The sequence below is a fragment of the Pseudorasbora parva genome, chromosome 2, assembly GCF_024679245.1.
Source record: "Pseudorasbora parva isolate DD20220531a chromosome 2, ASM2467924v1, whole genome shotgun sequence".
Lineage (NCBI taxonomy): Eukaryota > Metazoa > Chordata > Actinopteri > Cypriniformes > Gobionidae > Pseudorasbora > Pseudorasbora parva.
In genome coordinates, this window is record NC_090173.1 from 8,791,927 (window position 1) to 8,805,427 (window position 13,501).

The window sequence follows — 13,501 nt, forward strand, 5'->3', positions numbered from 1 at the left end:
GAATAGTGAATGTGTAAAATACTATTTGCAAAGAGTTTAGCCTAAATGGATTACCTCACATATAATTAGCCTAGAACTTATTTTACCGTTCTTATTTTTTTTCTTTTCTAATTTATTCCTTTAAATCCATTTTTTTATCCTTATTTTATTTTTCAGGTGGCCTATCTATTAAATGCTTGGCCAGTGTTTTCATTGCATTTCCAGTTTTGACCAGCATGAGTCGCCATCTGTGTGTGTTTTGTGCATATCTCGCATGTATTTCTGAATTACAGTCTGAGTTTCTGGATCGGTTACTGTTTTTAATCGATATATAACGGAAATTCGAGCTCTTTTCGTGCAAGACTGCTGGATAATTTTTAGATGATCATGTAATATTATAGACAGGATATTTGCAGGTACGTTAAAGGTGCACTATGCAGCTTTTGTCCACTGGAGGGCGCCTATGCAAAACAAATGCGTAGTTTGATGACGCAAAGTGTGAGCGCAGCATCTTGGGAGAAGTGATCTTCTCATCACAGCCGGTGGGAAATAGGACTCAAGAAATCACGTTCATGCATGCGGTTATTAACGTTACTGTAGTCTAAAGCAGAGCAGGACCGAGTGTTGTAGACCTGAGCACAGCTGCTGGAGCGATTGTTAAACAAATACCCGCCTCGCGAATATCGGGACTTTTATTATGACGGGATGGGACACAGTCGCCGGGCGCCTGCACTGATCCGCTCTTCCGGTTATGATTTTGAGGTAATGCAGCTCTGTTTATCATATTAGATACATTTAAGTGTGTTTAAAATGAGGTTATGACGTTACTCCGTGCGTTCACTTGTTCACACTGCTAAGAATAAAGCGCTCCTGCCAAATAAAAGCCGAAACCGAGGGTAACGCAGATATGACGCAATTGAAAGGCGACTCTCTCAAACGCAATGCTGCAACGTCCCGGTCCTTAGTTAAAATAGCAGTTTTCTCACAATTTACAAATAGTTGGAAACATTTGGGATATTGTAGGTACTCAACTGAACAAAACATATAACACTGGCCTAGTGGTTTTTGGATATTTTACTGCAAAAATACTACATAGTGCACCTTTAACACAGCGTTATCCATTTCAAAGTTTCTGTAATGGCTATCAACAATCGGTTAAAGTAACGGATTATATTTAGATTCTCGGTCAAAATCATTTCAGATAATCTACCTCAGTTGGTCTGTTTTGAAGTTCTGTGAGGAATAATACGCACACAGATGGAGAATCATTTATTGCAGTCTGCCGGTATTGGCCAATCACAAAAGTCGACATTGCACAGCCATTATCACAGAATATCCCGCTACATTTTTATTATTATACATTATGTTACGTTTATGTGGCAATTATATTGTAGACTATTGAGTGGATAAAATACAGAAATCCTTTTGATAAAAAAAAAAGTTTAAAAAAGTCAATCTAACCATTTTTTTTCCTATTTGGAACTAGACCAGCTCTTGTGGGCTGTTCCCGGTCTGCAGTGGTCAGTATCTATCAAAAGTGCTCCAAGAGGAACAGTGGAGAACCGGCCACAGGGTCATGGGCGGCCAAGGCTCATTGATGCACGTGGGGAGCGAAGGCTGGCCCGTGTGGTCCGATCAAACAGACGAGCTACTGGAGCTCAAACTGCTCCAGAAGTTAATGCTGGTTCTGATAGAAAGGTGTCAGAATACACAGAGCAGCTCAGTTTGTTGTGTATGGGGCGGCATAGCCGCTGACCAGTCAGGGTGCCCATGTTGACCCCTGACCCCGCCGAAAACACCAACAGTGGCACATGAGCATCAGAACTGGACCACGGAGCAATGGAAGAAGGCGGCCTGGTCTGAGTAATCACGTTTTCTTTTACATCATGTGGATGGCCGGGTGTGTGTGTGTCTTACCTGAGGAACACATGGCCCCAGGATGCACTATGGGAAGAAGGCGAGCCGGCGGAGGCAGAGTGATGCTTTGGGCAATGTTCTGCTGGGAAACCTTGGGTCCTCCATCCATGTGGATGTTACTTTGACACGCTCCACCTACCTAAGCATTGCTGAGACCATGTTCAGCCTTTCATGGAAACGGTATTCTGGTGGCTGTGGCTCTTCCAGCAGATAATGCTCCTGACACAAAGCACAAACGCTTCAGGAATGGTTTGAGGAGCACAACGAGTTTGAGGCGTTGACTTGGCCTCCAAATTCCCCAGATCTCAATCCAATCGAGCATCTGTGGGATAAGCTGAACAAACAAGTCCGATCCATGGAGGCCCCACCTCACAATTTACAGGACTTAGAGGATCTGCTGCTAAAATCTTGGTGCCAGATACCACAGCACACCTTCAGGGGTCCGGTGGAGGGCATGCCTTGACGGGTCAGGGCTATTTCGGCAGCAAAAGAGGGACCAACACAATATTAGGTCATAATCTTATGCCTGATTGGTGTCTGCAGTATGCAATATACTTGCAATTCAACTGACTCTAGTGCTGGGAATAGAATACTGTGTGTAGATTTGAAAATAAAATAAAATAAAAAATAAAATAAACAGTAAAAAAAAGCTAGTAGGTGTAATGTTTTAATTAAAATAAAAAAGAGAAAAAATCCTCACGTATGTAAATTTTTGTAAACATATATTTATATAGACAGGTGTTTCATAAAAGCCACATCTCCAACCAACCACTGGCCTGGTATGCACAATATCATTAGAAATTTACCAAAATGACCATTTTAATTTGGCAGTCAATGATAATGCGTTTAAATCACACCGCTGGACTGTGATTTAAATGTCCATTTTTGTTGACAGTATGGATTCTGGAGCAGGTTCAGGGGATGGGGAGGACTTTGGAGTGTGTTTAGGGGCTGGAGAAGACTCTGGAGTGGGCTTAGGAGATGAAAAGGACTCAGAATGGATGAATGAGCTGAAGAGGACTCTGGAGTGTCTAATGAGCTGGAGAGGACTCTGGAGAGGGCTCAGTAGCTGGAGATGACTTTGCAGTGGGCTCAGGAGCTGGAGAGGACTCTGGCATGGGCCCAGGAGTTGGAGAGGACTCTGGAGTGGGCTCAGGAGTTGGAGAAAACTTTGGAGTGGGCTCAGGGGCTGGAGAAGACTCTGGAGTGGGCTCAGGGGCTGGAGAAGACTCTGGAGTGGGCTCAGGGGATGGGGCGGACTCTGGAGCGGGGTCAAGGGATGGGGCGGACTCTGGAGCAGGCTCAGGGGATGGGACGGACTCTGGAGCAAGCTCAGGGGATGGGGCAGGCTCTGGAGCAGGCTCAAGGGATGGGACGGACTCTGGAACAGGCTTAGGAGCTGAAGCAGGATCAGGGGCTGGGGAGGACTCTGTAGCAGGCTTAGGAGGTGCAGCAGGGGCTGGAGAAGCCTCTGGAGTGGGCTCAGGGGCTGGAGAAGACTCTGGAGTGGGCTCAGGGGATGGGGCGAACTCTGGAGCGGGGTCAAGGGATGGGGCGGACTCTGGAGCAGGCTCAGGTGATGGGACGGACTCTGGAGCAAGCTCAGGGGATGGGGCAGGCTATGGAGCAGGCTCAAGGGATGGGACGGACTCTGGAACAGGCTTAGGAGCTGAAGCAGGATCAGGGGCTAGGGCGGACTCTGTAGCAGGCTTAGAAGGTGCAGCAGGGGCTGGAGAAGACTCTGGAGTGGGCTCAGGAGCTGGAGAAGACTTTGGAGTGGGCTCAGGGGCTGGAGAAGACTCTGGAGTGGGCTCAAGGAATGGGGTGGACTCTGGAGCAGGGTCTAGGGATGGGGCGGACTCTGGAGCAGGCTCAGGGGATGGGATGGACTCTGGAGCAAGCTCAGGGGATGGGGCAGGCTCTGGAGCAGGCTCAAGGGATGGGACGGACTCTGGAACAGGCTTAGGAGCTGAAGCAGGATCAGGGGCTGGGGCGGACTCTGTAGCAGGCTTAGGAGGTGCAGCAGGGGTTGGGGAGGACTCTGGAGTGGGCTCAGGGGTTGGGGAGGACTCTGGAGTGGGCTCAGGAGCTGGAGAGAACTCTGGAGTGGGCCCAGGGACTGGAGAGGACTCTGGAGTGGGCTCAGGAGCTGGGGAGGACTCCTGAGCAGGCTCAGGGAATGGGGTGGACTCTGGAGTGGGGTCAGGGGCTGGGGCGGACTCCGGAGTGGGCTCAGGGAATGGGGAGAACTCTGGAGTGGGCTCAGTAGCTGGAGAGGACTCTGAAGAGGGCTCAGTAGCTGGAGAGCACTTTCGAGGGGCTGGGGCGGACTCCGGATCAGGCTCAGGAGCATGGGGGGACTCCAGAGCAGGCTGAGGATCTTAGGGGGACACTGGAGTGGGCTCAGGGGATGAGATGGACTATGGAGTTGGATCATTGGCTGGATCACACACTTGACTTTGCTCAGGAGCTGGATAAGACACTGGAATTGGCCATATAGAACTACTGAACATGAGGGTGCTGAGATCACTGAATTAAAGATCCCGGCAGGATGCTCATAGGAGGGCCTTTTCTTCCTCCTCTGCCTCCTCTTTAGTGCTGGGGTTAGTGTGGTGCTCAACCTGGAGAATGTGGAAGATTCTGGATTTTCTTTTTCTGGAACAGAGCCTGGACCTAGGGCTATAATGATGGAAATAAAATTAAATAACAGTCAAAAATCTAGTGCATAATGTTGAAAATAATAATAAAATAATAAAACAAAGCAAAACATATATTGAGTGTAATGTTGTAAATGAATAATAAAAATAGTGTAATAAAATAATAAAAATGAATGAATAAACATGAATAATAAAATAAAATAAATTAAATGTAAAAAAACAAACAAAACAAAAAAATAGCGGCCAGTGACTGCTTTTAATTGTCTCTATTATCTTTAGTCTGTTTCTTGACTGAAATCAAATGGATTTTGAGTGAGTTCACTGTGCTGGTCAGAGCTTCTGTCCTGCCGTCTGTTTCATAATTGATGGACAGAAAGAGAGGCGAGCTGCACATGCTTCATGCTGGTGAAGGGCACGACATGAAAGAGAGACAGAGAGAGAGAGAGATTGAGAGATGCTGATTGGTCTTGCAGGACTCCATGGCAACAGATGCTGAGTGTGTCTGATAAGAGAGGAAGCCGTCAGAGTGTAAGTGGCTCTTCATGCTGATCTGTGTGTAAATCTGACCTCATCTTCATCAGGTAGATGTTTGTTTATTATTAAGCTTCTCTTTCTAAACCAGACTGTTGCTCTCTTCATCTCATTCTCTTCTGTTGCTGTGTCTCTCTGTTTAGTGTTTGTATCAGCTTTATTCTCGTCATCATTTATGGTGCTGCTTCCAGAATAATTGAATTCAGAAATGTCACTCCATTTTACTAGAAGTACATGGAAATACAATGTTTACTTGAATATATATACCATGGTACTGTGTGATCACCATATTTATTGTCACTGTTTTTACATTATTGCCATTAGAGTCTAAAACAATCAATGTGGTAATATATGCCCCAAAAACACGGAGATACCATCATGCTTTTTTATAATTGCAAGTCAATCAAAGAAAAGTCATTTCTTTCTTTGACAATCAGACATGTTTATCCCTGTGCAATGGACCCCCATTTTTAGTATAAAGACCCATTTTATACTATGGAAAATGTATATTATTATTATGTCTATATATTTTTGGTAAATATATTCATCATTATGCATTGTCATAATAATCTATTTATGTAGGCTATGTACATATTTGTTTTACTAAATATTTTATTTATATACACATATCAATGTTTTATTAATTAATAATCGTTGTTATTTATTTAACTTTTTCTTCTAAACGTCAGGCACTCTTAAAAACATGTAACACCAATGAAATAACCCAACAGACTGAACCCATTTGGGTTAAAAAATAACTTAGCTTTTTTTTTTTTTAGAGTGATTCATTTGAATCTAAATTATTTTAATCTGTGATCGTGGCTTTTCTGGAGTTGAAAATGTTGATCTCTGTTCTTCCTCCAGACTCCAGCATGGACAAAACTCCAGGGTGTTCTGCTGGGTTCGGGATCATCGTCAAAACTAGTGAGGACGGTGGGAAGCGTCACATGGTTAACCTCCGACCCGCCCCACTCTTTCGTACGGTGGGTTTGACAGGTCTGTCTGCTAGTTTACCACCTCATCGTCGCCTGCGTTCAGTCCTAAACACGACCCAAAACACATCGGGTCAGTCTGTTGACCGCCCTGACCCGTTAAAAGGTCGACCTCAACGAAACGCAAACGGACTCAAATGCATTCAGACACGAGACAGGGTATTACCCAAAATGTTACATGCAAAGCCTCAGAAAGATAATGAGATATCCATGAATAAACAGCCGCAAACAGTCAGCGTTCAGCACTGGCATCACGACGGACAGCTAAACGCTACAGCGAGGACCCGCAGCAGAGACGTGAGAATCAGGACTGAAAAGGAAGAGTACTTGTTTGAAGAAGTTTGGCGTGGACAGGTGACGAGAAAAAACAAAAATAAACACGCAACAATGCGAGACGAGACCTCAGATCTCAGCCGGTGGATACAGAGTTTAGAAATAACAGACAGGAAGAGGAAACAAACCACAGAACGACACTGGAGCGACTCTGGTGGGCGTGGCATCAGGGCGGAGCCAGTGTATAAATGGGAGGGGCAAAAGAGGAGAGACCGACGCCCACACTTCCTGCCGCCCATCACTCAAAGCGAATGCTTGCTCAACGTCCCTCTGCTCCTTCCGGACAATTCCCCGCCCCCATCGCCCTGCTCTCCGTCAGACATCCTGTTCTTTCCTCTATCTGTTCCTCACATCCAGCCTTTTCTGAGAGAGAGGAGAGGAGACGCACCAGCTCAACATGACTGACACTGTCTATCACTAACGGCAAGTCAATGTTCATGGAGGAAATATACAGACTAAAGTTTGGACACACCTTTTTGTTCTTTATTATGGTCATTTATTTCATACTAGTCACGGTGATCAGAAACTGTTTGATTACACACACTCTTCAAAAGCTTTGTGTTCATCAGAAGAAAGAAACTCATACAGGATTAGAACAACATGAGGGCAAGGCAAGATTATTAGTATAGCATATTTCATACACAATGGCAATTCAAACTGCTTTACATAGAAATTAATTAGAATAGTGATAACATGCATAAGAAATAAGAATACCATAAAGAGTAAGAATTAAAATAAAAACAGGGACAATTAGTTCTAAAGAGAAATATATTTTTTTAAATGATAATATAATGGTGATAAATAGACCCCTATCTGCCTGATTGTAAATTCGCACCGCAAAATCCTCAGTGTTCAATGAACACTGCTGGTGTTCAAATGAGTCCACACTCACGCCCAGTCCACACAGAGACGCATTCAGCTGTATACGTATACATTTTGTATCGTATCAGCATTTCGTCCACACGGATCTGGCGTTTTGGAAACATGAATCTGATATTTTCTGAAAAGGGGTCTCAGAGTGGATAAATTTAAAAACAACATTCATTAAGTTGTTAAATCCTCTGATGAGATCTTTAGAGATTCATTGTCTTCTTTTATCTTCAGTTGATTTGTCAGTTGTAGTTCTTGTGTTTCTCTTTCCTTTAATAATTCTGCTTGTTTTCATCAGGCAACAGCTTATTAACAGCAGGTGTTCATCATTAATGCTCACTTAATTATCTCATTAACTTCAACACTGACTCGGTGTTACTTTTTAACACTCTGAGTGGTGGACGGACTCATATGGACACCAGCAGTGTTCATTTAACACTGAGGATTTTGCTGTGCGGGTACCCCTGTCTGAGATGGAAGAGATGGAGCAGGTTTGCAATGTCTCCTGGACTTTACAAGTCGGTCTAAGATGGTCTCATGTAGGGGACGTGACCTTTGCCCCGCAGGGACTCCCCTTTCTTGAGTCCGCTTCACTGTCTGCTAACACAAGCAGAATGAAGCGAAACATACTGCTCTCCTCTTCCAATCTCTTCCAGTCAGACAGCCCTAACCAAAAATAATAATCAACAGATGCATAAGAAATAGAAATATACAGTTGTAAAGAGAATTAAAAAGAATAAAATTATGATATATATATATAAAATAACAATGACCAAAGATAAGAACAAAGCTAAACTAAAACGGTTATAAAAAGATTAAAAAGATGCTGCATAGATAACATCAGTCGGACATACAGTGCTCAGTGCTCATTCAGTAAATGCACAGCTGAACAGATGTGTTTTGAGTCTGGATTTGAATGTGGCTACTGTTGGAGCACATCTGATCTGTTCAGGAAGCCGGTTCCAACTACGGCTGGCATAATAGCTAAAAGCAGATTCTCCTTGCTTTGAGTGAACTCTTGGTATTTCTAACTGACTTGATCCTGCTGATCTGAGTGATCTGTTGGGTTTGTATTTAATCAGCATATCTGCGATGTATTGAGGTCCTAGGTCATTGGGTGATTTATAAACAAGTAGGAGTACTTTAAAATTGATCCTAGATGTAACTGGAAGCCAGTGTAGAGACCTGAGGACTGGTGTGATATGGTCATATTTTCTGGTTTTTCAGCGTTATGAGCTGCAGCTGTCTAATGGTCTTTTTAGGAAGGCCGGTGAGAAGGCCGTTACAATAGTCCACCCTACTGGTGATGAAAGCATGAACCAGTTTCTCTAAGTCTTGCCTGGAGACAAAACATCTAATTCTTGCAATATTTTTCAGATGATAGTATGCTGATTTAGTTATTGCTTTGACATTACTACCAAAACTCAGATTCCTGACTTGATTTTTTGTTATTAGACCTTTAGCCTTAAAATAAATTAAGATAAGCCTGAGGATAGTTTTGGCACATCCAGTCGTTAACTTCATCAATGCATTTGCACAGGGAGTCAATGGGGCTGTAGTCATTAGGTGACAGTGCTAAGTAGAGCTGGGTGTCGTCAGCATAGCTGTGGTAAGCAATATTGTTCTTTTTCATTATTTGGCTCAGTGGCAGCATATACAGGTTAAACAGGAGAGGTGCAAGAATTGACCCTTGTGGGACTCCGCATGTCATGGATGTCCACTCAGACTTATGGTCTCCTATACTCACATAATAACCTCTCCCTTCTAAGTATGATCTGAACCATCTGAGGACCATCCCAGAAAGCCCGACCCAGTTTTCCAGCCTGTCTAGAAGTATGTTGTGGTCAACAGTGTCGAATGCAGCACTGAGGTGGAGTAGAACCAGAATTGATGTTTTGCCTGTATCAGTATTTAAGCGAATATCATTTATAATCTTTATGAGCGCTGTCTCTGTACTGTGATGCAGTCGGAAACCAGATTGAAAATTGTCAAAGAATCCGTTTGAGTTTAAGAATTTGTTCAACTGATTGAAAACAACTTTTTCAATGATTTTGCCTATGAAGGGGAGATTTGAGATTGGTCTGTAGTTGCTCAGTATGGAGTTATCCAGATTTCTCTTTTTCAGAAGAGGCTTAACTATTGCGGTTTTAAGGGCGGTTGGAAAAGTCCCATAGAGAAGTGAGGAGTTCACCACTTCTAGGAGATCTGCTTCTAAACAGTTAAACACACTTTTGAAGAAAGAAGTGGGGAGTGTGTCTAGGGCGCAGGGTTGATGTTTTAAGATGCTGTACTGTGTCTTCTAAAATTTTACCGTCAATTGTTTCGAAATCAGACATAGTAATTTTCTGAGGGTTTGGTATGATCTGACTGACCCCAGAGCAACTAGAGGATGTGCTGATCGCCTTTCTGATATTTTTGATTTTCTCTGAGAAGAAGGAAGCAAACTCACTGCATTTGCTGTCTGAGAGCATTTCTCTGGGAGTGTGACTCGGGGGGGTTGTTAGTCTCTCAACAGTAACAAAAAGAGTTGTTTATGCAAGTGAATTATGGCAGAATTGTAATTTTCGGGTGAACTATCCCTTTAAAAACATTTCTGAGAGGTTTTACACGTACAAACATAGATCGCTGTAAGAAAAAAATAATAGCAGTTTGATCTAAATCTACAGGTGTAACGTTCTCTGACTATTGACCTGTAAGATCCTCAGAGAGTCAAACCAATCAAAGAAAGGAAAGAGTGTGTGAGTGAAGGTGGTTGTGAATGTGTGTAGATGTGTGTTAGTTACAGGATCAGAGAATGACACCGTTCCTCCGTCAGATACACTCTCACACACTGAAGCTTCTGTTTAACAGATGTCAAATCTCTCTGGATTATCAGGAAGAGGTTGATATGAACTCAATCTCACACTGGTCAGATCTTCAGACAGGATGAGTTGTGCATTTGCAGTGTTTGGATCCAGAATCACAGGAGCTGATGAGACACAATCAACAGCTGCTTTTATTCTGATCTTCATATAATGATCAAGAGTGAACCAATCACAGATTATTAGGAATTATGACACTCGTCCTATTGATCAAACACATCAGACATTTTCCTCTGATCACTGTCAGTGTTTTTAGTTACACACTCATTTTTATCATCAGTGTTTAATGGCATCAGAGACAAACATTAAATGTGTGATTCAAACGTGTGTGTCTCTTCAATAAACTGGGTCTTAATGTGTGTGTGTGTGTGTGTGTGTGTGTGTGTGTGTGTGTGTGTGTGTGTGTGTGTGTGTGTGTGTGTGTGTGTGTGTGTGTGTGTGTGTTGAAATATGAAATATGAATTTGACTTTCATTTAATTTATTATATTTTATATTTCCTTTTACTGAAACACTAAAGACTCCAGATGAATATTGCCTGTAATATTGTCTGTACCTCTCACTGAGTGAAAGCACTTGTTATCAGGATGTTTTGGAGAAATGTTTTGTTTATAGTTAGTTAAGATGTTCTCAACCTTGGAGGAAACCGGTATTCTCTGAAGTTTTGTGTGTGTGTGTGTGTGTGTGTGTGTACCAGATCTGTTCATGCCTATAACGGAGATGGACATTTCTGCAGACGACACCAGACTTGAAGACGCTTTTCGGTGGCCTATGAGGTCACTGTGATGTAATTCTGGTTATGGGGCGACGACTTGTCTATCTAGTTTGCCGATGTGTGCTAACCCTATTTTGGGTGTGCTAACCCTATTTTGGGTGAACTAACCCTTTAATGCCAAAGGACACCCTGAGGAAAGAGAGCCCATTCCCATCATAATCAAATGATGGGAATGGGCTTTCAAGAGCCGGCTGAGACCATGAGGTCATTTTCATTAACTTATGTGGAGACCAGAACAAAACATTAATTTACATCAGCAACATGGTAAAACTGTGGTATATATTGAACTAATCAACTCTCATAGTTTTCACTTCTGCAGGCCATTGGACATGGGATCATTTCAAGACATGTTGGGGACTAAAGATGAGGACCGCTTTTGAAGTCTCCGGAGGAAGTTCAATGCTATCACACGGCCAATTTGAACGTACATGTAAATGTGGCTAATTTGTATGATTTTGTACAACCTTACTCGTATGAATTCATACGATTTGTCTATACTGCAATGATGGGTAGGTGTTAGTGGCGGGGTTTGAAGTAGGTAATTCGTACAAAATTATAGAAATTGACTCGTCAAATATGTACGATTTAGCTAAAAAAAATAATACAAATTTGTACAAATTAGCCACCTCGTAAAATACATACAAATTACCGTGAGATCGGGTTGGAAAGTCTGGATAATAACGGTTAATAATAAAGGTTAAGTGAGTTACTTAAACTAAAGATATAGCATAGCTTATTCTAGATGGTCGATGCTAAAGCTGAAACAAAACAAAGCAATGATATGAGAACCAAACCAACACAGCTGACTTTTCTAAAAACAAATGAATAATGAACAGACATGATCTGAAACTGGTTAAGAGACCATGTGAAAGCTAAGTCTAAATATTTTTAGAGTTAACACTTAAATAAGAGTTGAAGGAGTAAGTGTCTATAAGATTGTTGTGTGACTGGGATTGAAACTTGAAGCTTCTGCTGATGAAACTGCAGACTATTCTTCAGTCATTTTTCTTTAAATAATTGCACTCCTGACTCAGTCTTCATTTTTCACAACTGGTCTTGTGTCCTAAACTGTTATTCACCTAACTATATATATATATATATATATATATATATATATATATATATTCTATAAACACTTTTTTTCCCAAACAATATATATATATATATATATATATATATATATATATATATATATATATATATATATATATATATATATATATATATATATATATATATATATATATATATACAGTCTTGTTCAAAATAATAGCAGTACAATGTGACTAACCAGAATAATCAAGGTTTTTCGTATATTTTTTTATTGCTACGTGGCAAACAAGTTACCAGTAGGTTCAGTAGATTCTCAGAAAACAAATGAGACCCAGCATTCATGATATGCACGCTCTTAAGGCTGTGCAATTGGGCAATTAGTTGAATTAGTTGAAAGGGGTGTGTTCAAAAAAATAGCAGTGTGGCATTCAATCACTGAGGTCATCAATTTTGTGAAGAAACAGGTGTGAATCAGGTGGCCCCTATTTAAGGATGAAGCCAACACTTGTTGAACATGCATTTGAAAGCTGAGGAAAATGGGTCGTTCAAGACATTGTTCAGAAGAACAGCGTACTTTGATTAAAAAGTTGATTAGAGAGCGGAAAACCTATAAAGAGGTGCAAAAAATGATAGGCTGTTCAGCTAAAAGGATCTCCAATGCCTTAAAATGGAGAGCAAGACCAGAGAGACGTGGAAGAAAACGGAAGACAACCATCAAAATGGATAGAAGAATAACCAGAATGGCAAAGGCTCAGCCAATGATCACCTCCAGGATGATCAAAGACAGTCTGGAGTTACCTGTAAGTACTGTGACAGTTAGAAGACGTCTGTGTGAAGCTAATCTATTTTCAAGAATCCCCCGCAAAGTCCCTCTGTTAAAAAAAAGGCATGTGCAGAAGAGGTTACAATTTGCCAAAGAACACATCAACTGGCCTAAAGAGAAATGGAGGAACATTTTGTGGACTGATGAGAGTAAAATTGTTCTTTTTGGGTCCAAGGGCCACAGGCAGTTTGTGAGACGACCCCCAAACTCTGAATTCAAGCCACAGTACACAGTGAAGGCAGTGAAGCATGGAGGTGCAAGCATCATGATATGGGTATGTTTCTCCTACTATGGTGTTGGGCCTATTTATCGCATACCAGGGATCATGGATCAGTTTGCATATGTTAAAATACTTGAAGAGGTCATGTTGCCCTATGCTGAAGAGGACATGCCCTTGAAACGGTTGTTTCAACAAGACAATGACCCAAAACACACTAGTAAACGGGCAAAGTCTTGGTTCCAAACCAACAAAATTAATGTTATGGAGTGGCCAGCCCAATCTCCAGACCTTAATCCAATTGAGAACTTGTGGGGTGATATCAAAAATGCTGTTTCTGAAGCAAAACCAAGAAATGTGAATGAATTGTGGAATGTTGTTAAAGAATCATGGAGTGGAATAACAGCTGAGAGGTGCCACAAGTTGGTTGACTCCATGCCACACAGATGTCAAGCAGTTTTAAAAAGCTGTGGTCATACAACTAAATATTAGTTT

The 13,501-nt window shown here is 41.9% G+C and overlaps 2 protein-coding genes across 2 annotated transcripts in view; both read right to left on the reverse strand.

Moving 5' to 3' along the window:
• Window positions 1-3,415: 3,415 nt before the first annotated feature.
• Window positions 3,416-4,392, reverse strand: LOC137048511 (protein TsetseEP-like). The gene is made up of 2 exons (XM_067426744.1): window positions 4,380-4,392; window positions 3,416-4,276 (listed from the first exon to the last, which is right to left on the reverse strand). The coding sequence occupies exons 1-2, from the start codon at window positions 4,390-4,392 to the stop codon at window positions 3,516-3,518; spliced, it is 774 nt and encodes a 257-aa protein (XP_067282845.1). The 3' UTR covers window positions 3,416-3,515.
• Window positions 4,393-5,956: 1,564 nt separating this feature from the next.
• Window positions 5,957-13,501, reverse strand: part of LOC137091438 (E3 ubiquitin-protein ligase TRIM35-like) — a 13,590-nt gene continuing 6,045 nt past the window's right edge. The window contains exon 8 of the mRNA XM_067455869.1: window positions 5,957-10,247. Coding sequence (XP_067311970.1) covers window positions 10,196-10,247 — 52 coding nt within the window. The 3' untranslated portion in view covers window positions 5,957-10,195. The remainder of the gene's footprint in view (window positions 10,248-13,501) is intronic.